Raw genomic sequence first — 18,100 nt, 5'->3', positions numbered from 1 at the left:
CATAGGCAAATTGGATTATATGGATAGGCCTAGTGTAAGTAGGGTACAACAAAGAATTAATAATCCGAAATGAAAAAGGGTCCCCCTCCCCATTTTTGACCAAATATAATTATCGATACTATAGTGAGATTTCCTCGCTATATCAGGCAAATTAGAGATGTTAAAAACCCCCACGGTCAGAACGAGACAAAATTATAAAATGAACAAACATGATTCACCAGAATTGAGTAATAACTTTAAACGAACATTATGGGGGCAGCTCATCCCTCTTCTAATAGCTTGGGTTGGTGCTTCATAAACATGATAAAACTGTTCGGAAGTTCAGAGCGACTTTATGACTGACTGGTGATCTTTTTTACGCGCTAAATAATCACCAATGAACATTTACTAGTGAATATCATTTCCCACAAGAAAGGTTCACCAGTCGTTCTTAATGTCGCTCTTAACTTACGAACAGCTTTATGAAACGACCCCCTGATTTCGTCAGTGCAGTATACACCAGCTGTATTACCATCATACCCATACATGCATTCATTTCACAATGTAACTTGGTTTCATTTAACTGCCGTTGATCACTTCCTAGAACTAAACATTTGGAACCAAATTTGCCCATTTTATTAAAGGAAGTAATATTTCCTTTAAAACAGCAAAGATGTGCCGCATTGACACATAAAAAAAGGAAGCGATCGATTTGTAATGTAATAATGTCGTAAGTATGATCTAGCTTACTACGCTGTTACGTCAGGAAACAATGTAGGTTGTGTTTTGAATCGTATGAGCGCGCTATTATGCAAGAAAGGAAAATTGTTTAGGGAGGGGGTTCAGCGTGTATCCTGCCTCCAAATTAATTTCTTATTCTTCCTAAGGGGAGGGAGCCGGTCCATTGTTGGTATAGCATTATCTAAAAGGTAATGATTCGTTGACGCATGACTTTTTACGCTCATAATTGCTTATTATCTGGCGGGAACTTCATATATAAACTGCCATTAAAATACAACTCTCCACAGTTATCGATCAGCAGCTCACGGTATATAATCTTTATATTGTACAATGGATGAGTTCTAAATCTATGTGCCCTTTTTTCACTTGAGGAATGCAATATTGATTAAATTAAGCTTTCAAGTGACTAAAGTCATGATAACAGTAATATCGACCGTCTAATAACGTCAATTCGACATGGCTTCGGTTTGCAGGATTCACTTTCAAACGCATGAAATAGTATACTTACTTTTTATAATTGTAGATATAAGCAGTGATTGATCGCGGGCAAAGGTTTTGTACCTCATTATTTCCCCCAGGACCCTCGCGTATATCTAGGTCTATGTATTTTTTTCTTCTTCCTGTTTAATCTGTCGCGGTCGCTTTCAACAAGAGACTTGCGAAGGCGTACGCTTTCAAATCAGGATCCCGTAGCACAGAGGTTAGCGATTTAATGTAAGCTTGCTTTTTACTATCAATTGTATTCAATGCAATCGATCTTAAAGATATTTTTCTACGATTATTGCTAGACTTTTTGTTGCTCGCCTCAGGTGATTATGAATATATATCTTTTTTTTGTCAAATTATATTTTTCAGGTAACGAGTGACGTCACAATGAAGTCGTTTCTTTGCATCATCTCTATGTGCTTCTATTGTTCATGTGGTAAGTAAAAAAATCGGACGGGGGGATGGGGAGGGGTCTTTGACACAGATTTAACCTCATAAGTTAAGGCAGGGTATTTTTTTATATCATATAGCCGCAATATTAGATCAATTTCTTATGTATTGTTTTTGTAATTTCGTTTTATTCGTTCTATTAAATACCTTTAGTTTTCATTGTTTGATGTCGATGAAATTTGTCGTTGACGCTTATTCGATCATTAACAACATAAAATGAATAAATATTGATCCTTATGATATTTGGCTGAAAACAATTTGTATTGGAGTTGAATCCGAAATCGAGCTTTGAGCAAATTTTGGTCCGACATGCGTAATTCTTGTACAAAATTATGTATTTTCTGAACCGCCTCATACGGGCGTCGCAAATCGGGTCTTAAACATGTGGGAGACTCGAACGATAGAGGTTGTTGTTGTTTGTTGGATATTAATGGCGACCAGTCATATTTGACTATTACCGCCAACTCGTTAGGCCTACTATTATTTTCTTTCTTTTCTTCGACGTGTCCTTTAAAATCGTTCCTCTCCTTCTGGTATCTGGTGTTAAAATTGTAGCACTAATTTGCATATCAGATTGGAATGTTACCAATATAAGACACGATTGAGCATATACGTACCACCTTGGCGTCTAGAATATGCCAATTCCCAAAACATCGCTCCGCTTTTAGTCTTTATGATGTCAAAAGAAGGTGACACGACATTTGCCCCTGCGACAATTGCTCCGGCCCTAATTTCATTTAAGATATAGGGTTAGAGTTATGATTGCAATAGGGTTTTACGTTAGGTTTAGGGTTTAGGTACAGTATAGGGTATAGTGTAAAACCTAGGGTTGAAGTTGGCCGTTCCATTAGTGTGTGGAATTTAGAGCTGAGCAATAGTCGCCGGAGCAAATGTTTATGGAACCCAATGTTACACCAGAAGAATTCTTCAAAATTGTCACCAGTCGGGTGATAAGAATTGCACTGCACTGTGAGGTGTCACGACACTTGCTCCTGCGACAATTTCCGCGGGCTTTATTTTGTCTATATAGGATGTAGTGTAAGGGTTGCAATAAGGTTTTATGTTAGGTTTAGAGAGTGTAGTGTGTAATCCATGCTGAAAGGACAAGTCCACCCCAACAAAAAATTGATTTGAATAAAAACAGAAAAATCCAACAAGCATAACACTGAAAATTTCATCAAAATCGGATGTAAAATAAGAAAGTTATGGCATTTTAAAGTTTCGCTTAATTTCACAAAACAGTTATATGCATATCCTGGTTGGTATGCAAATGAGGAGACTGATGATGTCATCCACTCACTATTTCTTTTGTATTTTATTATATGAAATATGAAATATTATAATTTTCTCCTCATTGTCAAGTGCAACAAATTACAGTGATTCATTCCTCTCTGAACATGTGGAATTAGCATTGTTTAATACTATATGATTCAGTCAAGTCGGTCCCTATGGTCAAATCTGTAAAAAAATGAAATATTGTGTAATTCTAACAATAAAAAACAAAAGAAATAGTGAGTGATGGACATCATCGACTGTCTCATTTGCATGTCACTGAGTTGTGCATATCACTGTTTTGTGAAAAATAAGCGAAACTTTAAAATGCCATAACTTTCTCATTTTACATCCGATTTTGATGAAATTTTTAGTGATATGCTAGTTTGATTTTTCTCTATTTATTAAAATCAACACTTTGCTGGGGTGGACTTGACCTTTAAAATCAGTCATTCGATTGGTGTGTGAGATTTATAGCGGAGCAATCGTCGCCGCAGCAAACTTCATTGATTCAATTATCATTAGTTATATGTTACGTCATTTATTCGATCACGCTTATTTTATTTATTTATTTTTTTTTTTATTTTTTTTTTTTTTATGTTTTACTCGGCAGTTGCGGACAAGGTCTTCTTTGTGGACCAGACCAATTTCGGAATATACCACAGTGATATAGAACCGGGAATGGTCCTGACCGATCAGATATACCAGAGGGCGCTCTTCGAATATATCCACCGACCGGGGGTCATGACCTATGACTTCGTGACAAATATGGTGGTATGGGGACAGGTGTCCCCGCATAAGATTGGAGGCGATGTTCTGGACGGTGTGCCAAACAAGGTTGTCATCATTCCGGGTGTTAGTAAGTAACATTCCCCAGTTCCTTAAAATTGAGTTGCAAGTGTAAGTGAGGATGAAGGGTAATGGTCGAAATTATTGACTTACATAATATTCCAAGTCGTCATAATTTTCTAGCACCTTTTAAATATTAAATTCCCATATTTTTACACAACAAGTTGGCAAACTTAGGTGTTTTGGCCTATGTACATGTATATATGAGGAGTCCCTCAGGGATCTATTCTAGAAACGCAATTATTTTATATTTACACAGTAAAGAATAAGAAATAAACAACCAGTTAGACATTTCATACAACATGGTTTACTATGAACTTACGATTGTTCATTTTGTGTTTAAAGACTAAGCATATATTTTTTAATTTAAAAAAAAAATTAGCAATAAATTTTGAAAATTTCTCATTGAAATTTAAAGATTTTGTTTGAAATATAGCGTAGCCAAGCATGCACATTTCCTCTCAAAAATATTTTAGTGTTTCTTCAAAAATGTAATTAAGGGCTTTTTTATTACTAAAACTTATCTCAAAATGTATATTTTAAGACTTGACGTTAGTGAGTAAGACCCCAAATTGTTGGTTGGTTCGCTCCATCTTTGAAATAACCGAGTTCACTTTGGTGCTTTATTTTTCCAGAGCCTTTCTGCATCACCTTCAACAATTTTGACCGAAGGATCTACTGGTTTGGGAACGTCTCTAGAATCTTGGCATCAATCAGACTAGATGGGACTAATAAGATAAGGATCGATTACAATGATAGGCATATATATGGACTAAGCGCGGACGGTCAGATAGGGTGAATAATAATATTCATTGTTATGGTGTTTTTTTTTTCGTAACAATATACTTATATTCATTTCAGCTATCGGGAGGGGGTAGGGGAAGCGCCCCACCCCTTTTATGTATAAAGCAGTGAAATAAACCCGAGAAATTTAATTTAAAGGGGAAAACGAATCCTTTAGAGACTAAGAGATATATAGGTTATGTAAATCTCTGTTACCAATGGAGGCCTAATTTAAAGGAGAATGAAACTCTTGGAGCAAGTTAGCTTTTGTGAAAGCAGAAAAATCAAAGAATAAGATCAACAAAACTTTGAGAAAAATAGGACTAGCAATAAAAGAGTTATGAGCATTTGAATGTCGAGATCACTAATGCTATGGAGATCCTCCCATTGGCAATGCGACCAAGATCTGTGATGTCACACACGTACAACTCTCCCATTTGGACACTGAAAATATACCCCAAAACATCTCTTTTTGCTCATTCTAATCATATGACAAACGATTCATCAATGATATAATGTTGTGAAACCTCTGTACTTGTCATCTCATAAAGAGAACACCTCACCTTGTGATAGACTCTATAAAAGTGAGAATATAAGTGAAATAAGTACTAAAGTAATGAGGGAGTTGTACGTGTGTGATATCACAGATCTTGGTCGCATTGCCGTTGGGAGGATCTACATGGCACTAGTGATCTCAATATTCGAATGCTCATAACTTTCTTATTATTCATTCAATCTTCCTCAAACTTTCAACAATATGTTTCTTTGATTTTTCTCTTTGATATGGAATCAGCTGGTTTCAAGGGTTTCATTCTCCTTTAATTGAGTAAATGTCTTGCCGCTCCCTATCAAAATACACTGGAGCCGCCCATGTTTAACATCAGCTACTGTTATTGATCATACAGAAGAGAGAGAGAGGAAGGGATGGGAGTCAATGATCCCATTTTAGAGTCTGTTTAGAATGTTGAAATTGTATATTTGTTATTTCTATTTCAACGCGTTTTAAAGGGTGAAAATATAACAAGCAAGGAACCACCACCCTTTATTTAAAGCTGTATGCCGTAATAAGCCAATCTGTTTATCAATGATATGTTATATTTTTCACAATCGAGATGAACTATTCGGTTGCCCTGTGAGTACTTTTTCGCCAGTAAACTGGTAACAACCTCTCCAGTGTGCGTCGTAGATGGCGATATGACACTGATCGCGGAGAATTACCACTGATCTGTTTACAGATCAGTGAGAATTCCATGTAGGAACATTGGCCGAGTGGTTTAAGACGCCTGAAGGCATACAAAGACAAGCGAAAGTTGGAGGTTCGATCCCCAGTCACGGCACATATGCCCCTGAGCAATGTATTTAATCAATATTGCACTTTTATAAAGATGAAAAGATGAATGTTGTTGTGGTACCAATATATGCACGAGTTTTATTTTTTGTTAAGTTATATCAGAAGGGAAGGGGTCTGTCGTCTCCCTTAGATAATACATTTGCCCGAGTCTCATTATCTTTTTGCCATTCTTCATTCATGTGTCTATGACTAGAAAGCTCTATTTTTCTGAGGGAGATCGCATCATGGAAATAAAGGTGGATGGTACAGATAAAGAGGTCATTGTTGATACGGACCTGGCCAATGTTACTGCTTTCACAAGAAACGCCCAAGGTAAGGGACGGTGGCCGGGCTTGTCTCAAAACATCGGGTAATCGCGTCCGGTCGTGTAAACGCGTTACCCTACCTTTCGTGAAAAAGTCACTTAATTTATAATTGGTTATGTTTTTATAATTTCGGATATGTCCCTGAATAATTGGGTCAATTCGTGGTGGTTTCCTTTAAAAGGGGGATGTTTTTCACGAAAGGTTGTATTTTGCGACAACATGAGTCGATCGGTCTAACATTGAAGTTCACCTTGTAGACGTTTCCTCGTTTGCCTGGTTTGCACAACTCTACTGTTTCACATTCTCTGAGAGCAAATCCAATAAGAAGGAAAAGGAAAGGAGGAAGAGGAAAAGAAGAACGAGAAGAACAGGAACAAAATGAGCAAATCTACACACAAAGAAGAAAGATAAAAGAAGAGGAGGAAGATTGGGAAGAAACATGTACTAGCACATGAGTTAAAAAAAATATGAAGAGCGCTTTATGGGGATGGTGTAATGGCCACGTCGTGCTAAAGTACCATGATTATTTTTTCCTACCATTTGTCTTCTACAGTTGGTCTACCCCATTTCCCGAATTAGATTCACATTTCAAGAAAGAGTTACGATATTGTTTTTTTTTTCTTCTATTCCTTGTAGATAACTGTCTATACTGGATCAACGGTGGCCAAACAGTCGAGAGGTACAATTTGGAAACCAACGTGCGTACCGCCCTCGCCAATATATCGATATTAATCGGTTACGCTGAGCACATAGTCGTTTATAATGACGTAATTTACTGGACAGATAATAAACGAGGTGGGATTGGCCATCTACACCTGACGGATCCGACCAATCAAGACTTCCGGACGAACATCACAGTGAGTGGGACCGAGCAGAGCTTGGCAGGGATACTGGATATGAAAGTGTTCATTGGCGAACATGGTAGGTCAAACTCAAAGATTTATCTTACATTTTTCTATCGTTGATATACTTTAATTATCTCTGCGAAATCCAAAATAGTATCCATGACGCTGCGTACGTTAAACCTTAATAATGAGTAACAAAGAACAAGAATCCAGAATCGCCAAAATTAAAGGTAAAGTTGTGAACATGTCCACTCAAGTCGCCTATAAACGGAAATTACTTTTGTTTATCACATAAGACTTACGTATATAGGCCTAAGTCTTACGTAAGTCACTGCATGTATGAAGTTAGTCTTTCCCCATAAGACTTACGTAAGTCACTGCATGTATTAAGTCAGTCTTTTCCCATAAGACTTACGTAAGTCACTGCATGTATTAAGTCCGTCTTTCCCATAAGACTTACGTAAGTCACTGCATGTATTAAGTCAGTCTTTCCCCATAAGACTTACGTAAGTCACTGCATGTATTAAGTCAGTCTTTCCCCATAAGACTTACATAAGTCACTGCATGTATTAAGTCAGTCTTTCCCCATAAGACTTGCGTAAGTCTTACGTAAGTCACTGAATGTATTAAGTCGGTCTCTCCCTATAAGACTTATGTAAGTCACTGCATGTATTAAGTCAGTCTTTCCCCATAAGACTTACGTAAGTCACTGCATGTATTAAGTCAGTCTTTCCCCATAAGACTTACGTAAGTCACTGCATGTATTAAGTCAGTCTTTCCCCATAAGACTCACGTAAGTCACTGCATGTATTTCCCCGATGCTCTTGTTCTCGCATCTTTGATATTTCTCTGAATTTTGATATGAATAAAAGCTAATTCTACATGTTATTGGTCATGTCCTCATTTGAAAATGTCTTTCTTATCTGCTTATGTGGCAGTCGACTAGTGCAGCTTGTCTATGAATAAAAGCAAATTCTACCTGTCCTCATTTGAAAATGTCTTTTTTATCTGTTCATGTGGGAGTCGACTAGTGCAGCTTGTCTATGAATAAAAGCAAATTCTACCTGTCCTCATTTGAAAATGTCTTTCTTATCTGTTCATGTGGGAGTCGACTAGTGCAGCTTGTCTATGAATAAAAGCAAATTCTACCTGTCCTCATTTGAAAATGTCTTTCTTATCTGTTCATGTGGGAGTCGACTAGTGCAGCTTGTCTATGAATAAAAGCAAATTCTACCTGTCCTCATTTGAAAATGTCTTTCTTATCTGCTCACGTGACAGTCGACTACTGCAGCTCGTCTCCATGTCAAGAGGGTCTCATCTGTGTTAGTGACAGATTCGAATACAACTGCGTAGCCAACAACACAAGCAACAACAACAACACTAGCAACAGTACTGACAGCAACAATGCCGGGAGAAATACAACATTAAATAGCGGTGGTAAGAGCAAGCATTTGTAATTCTTTCAAATATAAGTTCAAAAAGTTTCTCAAAGATAACCATTGAATTAATTCTTCATCACTCAAACTTTTGTATTTTTTTTATCAAACATGAATATCATACTTTCCATCTCTTTCGTTTTCCTGTTGATCAGCGAGGTCCGTTTGTGAGTACTGGGCTGGATTCTGGAGACCTTAAATCGGTCTTTTTCTTATTTCCTTTTCTGTTTTTAAGTTCCCCCTATTTCTTTTAAATTTAACTGGTTTATGCTCAAGTTGTTAATTTGATTTATTGGGAGGCTGCACTCTACAAGCTCCGCTTTTAGCAGCCTCCTCCATTTCCAACCTTATATGTAATAATCTTGAATATAATTTTTGTACAGGGATACTTCAATGAAATATGTTTTATTTGTATGTCAAAATGTACAAAACAAACTGTAATTGTTGAAAATAGAAAAATACGAATTAGATTTAAATTAATTAGATTTAAATTAATTTATGAGATTTTGGTTTGATGGATTTATGTGATTTCATCTGATTCAAATGTTTGATGCTGATGTGTTGTAATAGGCATGTTTTACTTCACTTTTAAGTGTGATTTGATTTGATCGGGGAAGGGGGTGTTTCACAAATATTCAAGTCTATAATTAAAAGTCGCACTTACATGTTCTCAGTTGCGGACAATCCTTGAACATTAATCAATCACAATACAAGCCTCACTTCCCAGCTGTTCCTTTTTTCCATTTCTTTTCTTTCTTTTTTGGCATACATAGACAACTATTTATATACTTTAATTACGTTTAAAAAGGTTTTTATTTGGTTATTGAATATGGTTTGTATTGTTATAACCAATTTAAAAGTGTAAGCTTGATTGATTGGTATAATTTATGTTTTTTATTTGTATGTTAAAAAGAGTGAATATTGAAATAAAATAAAACAATTGAATTCAAAGTCGTTTACAAATGATTATAAATTGATATATTTATGATTTAGGGACCGAAAATAGACTTCCAACTGATGGCAAGTTTCTTGCAACGCCTCAGAAGGCACGCATATAAACACTTCTTGAACTTTTCATTTACTGATAAACAACAGGATTGAATCCGTGTGGTTTACGCGGCGAAGACTACCCGTGCGACGCGTTGCGTGGTATCTGCCATAACAACAACGGATCAGCCCTCTGCGACTGTCAAGAGGAATACGTTCTTGGGCTTGATGGCGTCATGTGTTTAGGTATGTTCATGGGCGGAAATCTGTCCCGAAAGGTAGGGGAACCAGGGGCTGGAAAATTTGGCAAAAAATAAAAAAAAAGGTTATCACCTAAAACGTAAGGTCACTTTAACCAAAACTAAATTGACAACCCAAAAAGGGAAGAAATAAAGGTTTTCACCCAAAATGTGAGGTCAAAATACGTGTATTATTGCGATTGTGAATTATGTATCATAAAATACAAAAAATAGTAGGGGGACATTTGATATTGAGTCCCCCCCCCCCTATTTTTTTGGTAGAGGGGACACGTCCTCCCTGTCCCCCTTGGGTATGTTACCCTTTACTCCTCTTCCATTTCATTCATTAAAACCACTTGCACGTTTATAATTTAAAGTATCTTGATAGGTCAAAACACCTCTCATGACAATCGTGAAGAAAGTTTGTCGGCGTCGCACAGTGGGCCGGAAGTGAGCAAATGTGACCCATAACTTGTTTCAGGTCATTATCAGTATTTTTTTTATGTTCAAAGCAAAGAGAAGAACCTCGATGGAATCTCCATGCAATATCTATCAATGAAATTGATTTTTTGTCGTCCAGTTTCTTTCAGTATTAGGCTTACCTGAAAAAGACTGTTCATGCCTTCATCATGTGTTAAATGACAATTTTTTTTTTTTGTAATTGTTTTGACAGAACGGATAAAAGGTGCATTTGATTAATGATTATTCTGATGATCTAATAATCACTCCCCCCCCCTCTCTCTCTCTCTCTCTCTCACTCACTAAGTCCACGCAAACTGCCGGAACTGTGACAATGGCGAATGCATCGAGGCCGACGGCATCTATGAATGCATCTGCGACAGCGGGTTCATACTAGCCGGAGATGAACGCTGTGAAGATATAAATGAATGCCAAAGTTCTGTTTGTGACCCGGAATATGGCGTATGTGTGAACACGAAAGGAGGATACTACTGTACCTGTCAGACTGGTTTTATAACAGTTGGGGACGGATTCACGTGCCAAGGTAATATCCGTGTTTTGTCATAGGTGTCTTTCACAGAATATATCGATTCTGTGTTCTGACTCTTTAGGGTTAATGTTAAGGTTGTTCATGCTACTTTGCCCCCACCCCCCGAAATGTGTTTGTATGTTTTGACAACGCTGTTATCATTGTTTTATCATTGTTTCTGTTAATTCTCTTTCCTTTTTATCAAAAATGTAAATAAATTGGAATTGAATTTGAATTGTACATATATATGAAAAAATTATTTCTGTATATATTTCTAACATGAAAAGTCATGACGTCATGCACTTAAAATATTTGCATCATATACGGTTTTCTAAATTTTAACATGTCTCTTACCCCTCTCTGTGAAATCTGTCATTTCTTCCTTCAAACTTTTATTAATTGTAGCAATGTTAGATTTGAGTTTTACTATTTTTTTATCATTTTCGTCTTATAAACCCTTTATCCATAGTGGACTGCACCGAAAGTACCTGTCAAAATAATGGCACATGTACGGACAATCAGTGCTTCTGCCCAGATGATATCGAAGGGATATTGTGCGAAACTGGTAAGTTTGTTTTAGTCCGAATTCTTTTGCCCGTATTATCAACTGGTTCTACGTCGGCCAGAGTATATAGGACCAAGTCTGTGCTAAAACTATGGGAAGCAAGAAATGATTAAGAAAATGAAAATCGATTTCACTTCCTGTATATTTCATGTTTACTGTGAATTCTCCCCCAAATACCTGTAAAAGGTGAAGGAAACAACCGTAACTGTCACTCGCCAACAATGTTGAAGATACAAAAACAAAACAAAATTAAATTCCAATTATTTTTGTAAATTGATATTTGCGCTTTTCGGCTATCCATAGATCAACCAAAAAAATTCAAAGACCGTTCATGAGACCCCCCCCCTCCCTCAACACACATACGCACCCTCACCGCTTTTGAAACCACTACTCAGACGCTTTCTTTGACGGTGAGCATCTATTTTCGACAGCCACTCATGAAATAGCAGTCTTTGTAGAAAATCGGTGAATCAGAACAGTAGTGTCGCTCATGACTCTGGACAAAACGACATATTTGCTATTTTTTCTCAGCTCAGAATGTTAGAACAATATCCGTCCCCGTTCACCTATTGTCGACAAAGGCATATGAACTGTGCATGGAGCGCTGAGGGGCTTTTTCAATAGATTTACTATGTTGGAGAATCCGCCCCGTTGCAATTGCGAAAAATCACTATTTCTTTTTAATCGCCACCAATGAGATATCATTATTTTGTTTCTTCTCAAAAATATTTCACTCACCTCAGTTGATTTGGAAACGGATGACGACGACGATACTGAGACCAACGTGTCCGATAATTACGACGACCCAATCACATGGCAGCTGCCGAGGAACATCATCATCATCATCACCATAGTCGTTCTCTTAATCATCATCACCAGCATCGTCATCGTAGTCGTCTGCTATAGATGCAAGAGAAAAGGAAAAAACAATGAAGCCGCATAAAGTCATTCTTCGATAAAATTCGGAATCCTCAGAAGACATGCAACTACAACCAAATCGATGCAGAGTTTTGAGGTTCGAGCCCTGCATGGATGACGTTCAATGTCGGTCACAGATGCAAGTATTCAATACAACTCTGTAAAAGTAAAATCAATAACATACTCACACATACCACCCAAGTTTGCCATGTTTCATTCTCCCCGAAAGATGGCGCAATGCAAAGTTTGAAAGTGATATCATCCCAGCTTTGAGGATATTAAAAAAATCAAATCCCAATCTGGTGCTTATCAAACGTGTAAAGAATTGCATAACTTACTGACGTATAACGTAACTGACGTAATCTGATCCCCTGTATTTTCGACACATTCCATGCATATCCCTATATCATATGCTAACATTACTTTCCACACCGAAAATACCCGAGGCTCCGCGATCGAGGTGAAGAATATTTTTCAGTGATACAACCAATTCGCTGCTTCCACTGATGTAATTGTATTTCGTGATTTCAAGTCCTTTTCACAATTCTTGAGCCAGCAAATGATTTCTCCTATCCGCTGAATGGTGGCATTGATTGATATGTCTTTTAAATGCACTTCCTTTGGACCGCTGACGGTGTATTGTTGGATTGTGACGTCAGTAACCTGGTGCCTATTTACTAAAACCCGATTTCACACAAAAAATTGCATTAACAGTTTTAAGCTACTGAAATCATTCAATTTGATTGGCTGATAGAAAACACGTTACAGAAATTGCGCATCTATTATCATACCAAGTCTTTATGAAACATGGGACGGACCGGAAGGGACGTATTGGAATGTCGTATATAAAAATACAGATGATCTCTTTTATTGATATTTGTGCGTGGCTGAAATCGTGACCGAACTCAAGGGAACTGGGTTGGAGTGGGACGGGCTACTTCACTTGAGTGTATCATGAAACTTAGTAATCGAAATAGTTATGTATACTTTTGTACAGTTTATAATATATTTATGCCCAATCGATTGAGATATTTGTTTTACTTCTCACCTTTATTGGCACAATTTTTAACGATTTGATGATGCTAGAATTCATTGTGAGCATTGAAAGACTGAACAACTCGTTGGTTGGAGAGCATAAGGTCTATGGTTCGAATTACACGAGCATCATTTGCCAAGATACTTTGCATTCTTGCCGCACTCTACCCAGGTGAAATACAAAGTGGTAGAATCAATCCCTTGAATCGCTGGCGACATGTGGCAGATCGGCTACGTATTTTTATTAGGTTTTTTTAATTTATATACAGACATTAAAGCCATTGCACACATAACGAATCTTTGATTGTACCCTGCAGGAAACATATATATAATGTCCACAGTGTGGTCACAGTTTGGAAGACACTGTGAAATCACTTTCACACTGTTAAATTTAAACATTTTAACTCTACAGGCGACTGCACACCTTACGATTGGTCTGCGACCCGATTTCAGAATAAAATGTAGAATTTGATGCTAATATTGAGACTTGGAATATCTTACTGTGTAATGTTCTACATCATCGTGCGAATACCTATGTTCAAATCTGAGACTATGCTTTCGTCCTCCTTAGAATAAAAGCGAATTTATAATCTAGTCATAATGACGTCATAGCAGTCGTCCGATTAGCTACGATTTGAAACTAATTTGGCCTTTACTCGAAAATAAAGGCTTGTAATCTTTAAAAATGGTTATATTTGTATTCTTTCAATTAATCTTAACCTCAAATAAAATTAAATGTTCCATTCAGATTTTCAGAAAATGAGCAAAATGCGATTTGTCCCAAAATCAGATTGCGAACAGTCGTAAGGTGTGCGGTGGCCTTATGGATCATATTTACACACAGTCTACTATACGCTGAACGCGCACACTATAGTGTACAAGTGCAGACAGTGTGTTCACTCCATAACATTTGATCATTGTAACGGTGTAAAACACATTCTATATTGTTCATTATGTGAATACACTGTGAACAGCCACACTTTTTGGGTGTCCACAGTGTGAAATTATCTTAACACTGTTAAATGTGATCCTTGTAACAGAGTGAATCTTATTTACATATATATCACCAATTCACCATGTGAATACACTTTGAGCTCATCGTATGACACTAGCCGGATAGTAGACAATAATCTGGTCGCAGTGCAGGTAAATTGCCAGTTCGTCTACTGCCAACTCATCCACTCACCACATGGTCTACTTTCATTCAGTCTAATGCCATTTCATTGATGAACATTTCGTCTAACAACCATTTGGTCCAATCATCACTTCGTATTTCGTCTCATAACCATTTTCATTCACTTAGTCCAATTAGACCAAATGGTATATGGACTAAATGGCTATTGGACCAACTGGTTATTATGCAAAATGGTGAGTGGACGAATTGGCAATAGTAGAAATAGTAGTAGTAGAAGTGGTAGTAGTAGAAGTGGTAGTAGAAGTAGTAATAGTGGTGGTGGTATTTTCTGCTCAGCATAGATCCAAAGAAAATCGATACAAGTTAATCGGCGTCCATATCTGTACTATTTATTCCAATGCAGTTCACACTTTTTTAAATATACGTTTTAAAACTTAAATATTGATTAAACTGCATATATACGATTGTATATAATGAAATTGCAACAAATTTGGTCTGTGTGTGTGTTTTTTGTTCAGTGTTAGAATGAATGTAGAATGCGTTGTCTTTTCGTCGCGCGAATGCAATGCGTGAAAGTGTATGGGAGAATTGTTTTTATAATTTTGAGGGAGAGTGAAAATACTCTCATTTATTTCTTTCAATAATAATTATCTACATGTAAAAACATACAAATATCATACAGTATTTTGAACATAAATATACAAACATAATCATGAGTCATTAAGGTGAGATAAAAAAAATAATGAAAGAAAAAGGTATCCCAAAAAGCCTCAAAGGCTTGAAAGAAGGGAAACCAAGAATAAAACATAAGAATGATTATAGAAAACGATTCACAAAAATAGAATAGAGTACCGGAATGCGTCGCCACAACAGTAATATTAAAATCAATTATCATACACAGAGCCGGATACATGTATAAAAACGTTTGAGTGGGTGACGAAATGTTAGGGATTGTAGGTGAAGTTTGAGCGTGTGGATGAGGGTACCTGAGAGTCAGTGTCCGGGGGGTAAGGTATGGGTGTGTGTATGTGTGTGTGTGGGAATGGGTGTGTGTGGATTGTGGGTGCGTGGAAACAAAAACAAAAAAGTGGATGAAGTGTGGGTGTTTCAATGAGTGCCTATGGGAGGGAGTGCGTGAAGGTGTGTTGGGGGCAAATAAGGATGTGTTTATATGTATGTGCGGGAATGGATGTGTGTGGATTAGGGTGCATGGAAACAAAAAAGTGGATGAAGTGTGGGTGTTTCAATGAGTGCCTATGGGAGGGGGTGCGTGAGGGTGTGTTTATGTTTGTGTAATATGTCTCAGTAAAACGTGCCTGAGAGTGAGTGTGTGTGTGTGTGTAGGGGGTAAATATGGGTGTGTTTATATGTATATGTGTGAATGTGTGTGTGTAGATGTGGGTGCATGGAAACAAAAACAAAAAAGTGGATGAAGTGTGGGTGTTTCAATGAGTGCCTATGGGAGGGAGTGCGTGAGGGTGTGTTTGTGTGTTTGCAATGTCTCAGTAAAACGTGCCTGAGAGTTAGTGTGTGTGTGTTGGAGGCAAATATGGGTGTGTTTATATGTATGTGCGGGAATAGATGTGTGTGGATTTGGGTGCGTGGAAACAAAAACAAAAAAGTGGATGAAGTGTGGGTGTTTCAATGAGTGCTTATGGGAGGGAGTGCGTTAGGTTGTGTTTGTGTGTGTAATGTCTCAGTAAAACGTGCCTGAGAGTGAGTGTGTGTGTGTGTGTTGGGGGCAAATATGGGTGTGTTGATATGCATGTGTGGGAAAGGATGTGTGTGGATTGTGGGTGCGTGGAAACAAAAACAAAAAAGTGGATGAAGTGTGGGTGTTTCAATGAGTGCCTATGTGAGGGAGTGTGAATGTGTGTGTGTAGATGTGGGTGCATGGAAACAAAAACAAAAAAGTGGATGAAGTGCGGGTGTTTCAATGCGTGCCTAGTGCGTGAGGGTGTTTTGTGTGTGCGTGATGTCTCGGTGAAACGTGTTTTATCCACATGCGTGTGTGTCAATGGGTGTATTATGTGTGTAGTTGTTGCAGTGGGGTGTGTGGATGCGAGAGTGTAAAGGTTGCATGGGTTGAGCGTTAAACGTATGTGTGGGAGTTGGTGAGAGTGTGGATTAAATATGATTGTGTTTATATTTGTAGCAGTTGGTATCTGCTTGCATGCGTGTGATAGTGAATTATGGATTGGTTTTTGTGTAGAATATTAGGGGTGCGCTTGTGAATATATGGGTATGTAACTCGGAACGATAAAAATGATTTAGAATTCTGAACAATATTACATAGCCCATTGATAAAGAGCTTTAAAAAAGAGAACTAACAGAGAACATCAGTAAACTTCTTCATCAAAATTGTTTGTACAATTTCATGTCGCTTACATTTGCAAAACGACGCTGGTAGTATGTTCATGAGATTGTTAATGACACTATTTTCTTAGCCGGAAATAAAAAGTCATAGTTTATCTAGGTGCCTATTTTATGGTTAACCAAAACAAATCACAAAGCTTTAATCATAAGTTACAATAATGAAAATCCATCATATGTTCAACACAGAGACAACCATGACTCTATAGTAAGGGGTAGAAAAATGTATGATCAAACAAAAATTTAGGAAATTGATAAAGTTGAGCGTACTATATTTATCATTCGCCTCAACGGCGTCATAGAATTAGAATTACTTTAAAAATGACTAGCAAATCTTAAAATCACTTTCTTTTTTTTAATGATATAGTTATATAATATAAAGCATTTGTGAGGCGCTGAGTATCAATGGTTGCCTTTTCAATGGCGCCCGTATTACACCGGCTAAGCTCCAGCTGCTAACGGTGCTTGGCGCATTCAAGGAGTTATTACGAGTGTCCATTTAACCGTGGACCTACTACACATGTAGGTCCATGATTAAACTCAGCAAATGGAACGTAATCAAACGAGATTCAGATTGAATTATCAAGTTGACTTAGCCCTATGGTGTCACGAGCTTACAACAGGAAGGGAAAAGATATTCCTTCGACCCAACCCGTTCGAAATTTCTTGAAGAACAAGTCCACCCCAACAAAAAGTTGATTTGAATAAAACGAGAAAAAGTCAACAAACATTTCATCAAAATCAGATGTAAAAAAAACCTCCGCTTAATTTCATATCCCGGTCGTTATGCAAATGAGCGAACTGTTGACATCGCTCACTCACTGCTTCTTTTCTATTTTAGTATATGAAATATGAAATATTCTAATTTCTTCCTCATTGTCCTGTGAAACAAAGTCTTTTTTCTCCCTGAACTTGTGGAACTACCATTGTTAAACAGTTTATGTTCAGTCAAGTTGGTCAAATCTGTCAAAAATTGAAATTATGTTATTCAAACAATAAAAAACAAAAGAAATAGTGAGTGAGGGACATCATCGATTCTGTCATTTGCATGTGACTAACTTCTGCATATAATTATTTTGGAAAATGCAAAACTTTAAAATGTCATAACTTTCTTATTTTGATGAAATTTTCATCATTATGCTTGTCTGATTCAACATTTTTTCGATGTGGACTTGACCTTTAAATTTGATATTGCTGATTGACAAAAGTGTGCGAATATAATTGGCCATCTAACACTGATTATAGGGAGGTGACAAATCCTTTTCAGGTTTTGCCCCAATACCCAATACTTTTTCGTTCTTTATCTGAGATATCTTGTATATGTATATTCATTTTTTTTCTCTCTTTTTTTTTCTCTTTTAGA

General features: G+C 37.1%; 1 protein-coding gene across 3 annotated transcripts; it reads left to right on the top strand.

Moving 5' to 3' along the window:
- Positions 1 to 1,009: 1,009 nt before the first annotated feature.
- On the top strand, positions 1,010 to 14,853 carry LOC129262984 (low-density lipoprotein receptor-related protein 1-like). 3 transcript variants are annotated; one of them, XM_064100835.1, is made up of 11 exons: positions 1,010 to 1,027; positions 1,576 to 1,642; positions 3,542 to 3,787; positions 4,413 to 4,572; positions 6,105 to 6,223; positions 6,853 to 7,137; positions 8,340 to 8,498; positions 9,593 to 9,730; positions 10,490 to 10,726; positions 11,181 to 11,276; positions 12,020 to 14,853. In XM_064100835.1, the coding sequence occupies exons 2-11, from the start codon at positions 1,594 to 1,596 to the stop codon at positions 12,217 to 12,219; spliced, it is 1,689 nt and encodes a 562-aa protein (XP_063956905.1). In that variant the 5' UTR covers positions 1,010 to 1,027; positions 1,576 to 1,593; the 3' UTR covers positions 12,220 to 14,853. The 3 variants fall into 3 exon arrangements, with proteins under 3 accessions (XP_063956905.1, XP_063956904.1, XP_063956903.1); XM_064100834.1 differs by lacking the exon at positions 1,010 to 1,027 and adding an exon at positions 1,137 to 1,420; XM_064100833.1 differs by lacking the exon at positions 1,010 to 1,027 and adding an exon at positions 1,166 to 1,434.
- The last annotated feature ends 3,247 nt before the right edge of the window (positions 14,854 to 18,100 follow it).

The sequence above is a fragment of the Lytechinus pictus genome, chromosome 6 (assembly GCF_037042905.1).
Source record: "Lytechinus pictus isolate F3 Inbred chromosome 6, Lp3.0, whole genome shotgun sequence".
Lineage (NCBI taxonomy): Eukaryota > Metazoa > Echinodermata > Echinoidea > Temnopleuroida > Toxopneustidae > Lytechinus > Lytechinus pictus.
Note: the sequence above shows the minus strand (reverse complement) of the source record. Positions and strands in the feature narration are given on the sequence as shown.

Coding starts and splice junctions, on each gene's coding strand:
- LOC129262984 (XM_064100835.1), top strand. CDS start 1,594: ATGAAGTCGTTTCTTTGCATCATCTCTATGTGCTTCTATTGTTCATGT. Junction 3,788..4,412: donor TGTCATCATTCCGGGTGTTA/GTAAGTAACATT, acceptor TTATTTTTCCAG/AGCCTTTCTGCATCACCTTC. Junction 4,573..6,104: donor AGCGCGGACGGTCAGATAGG/GTGAATAATAAT, acceptor GTCTATGACTAG/AAAGCTCTATTTTTCTGAGG.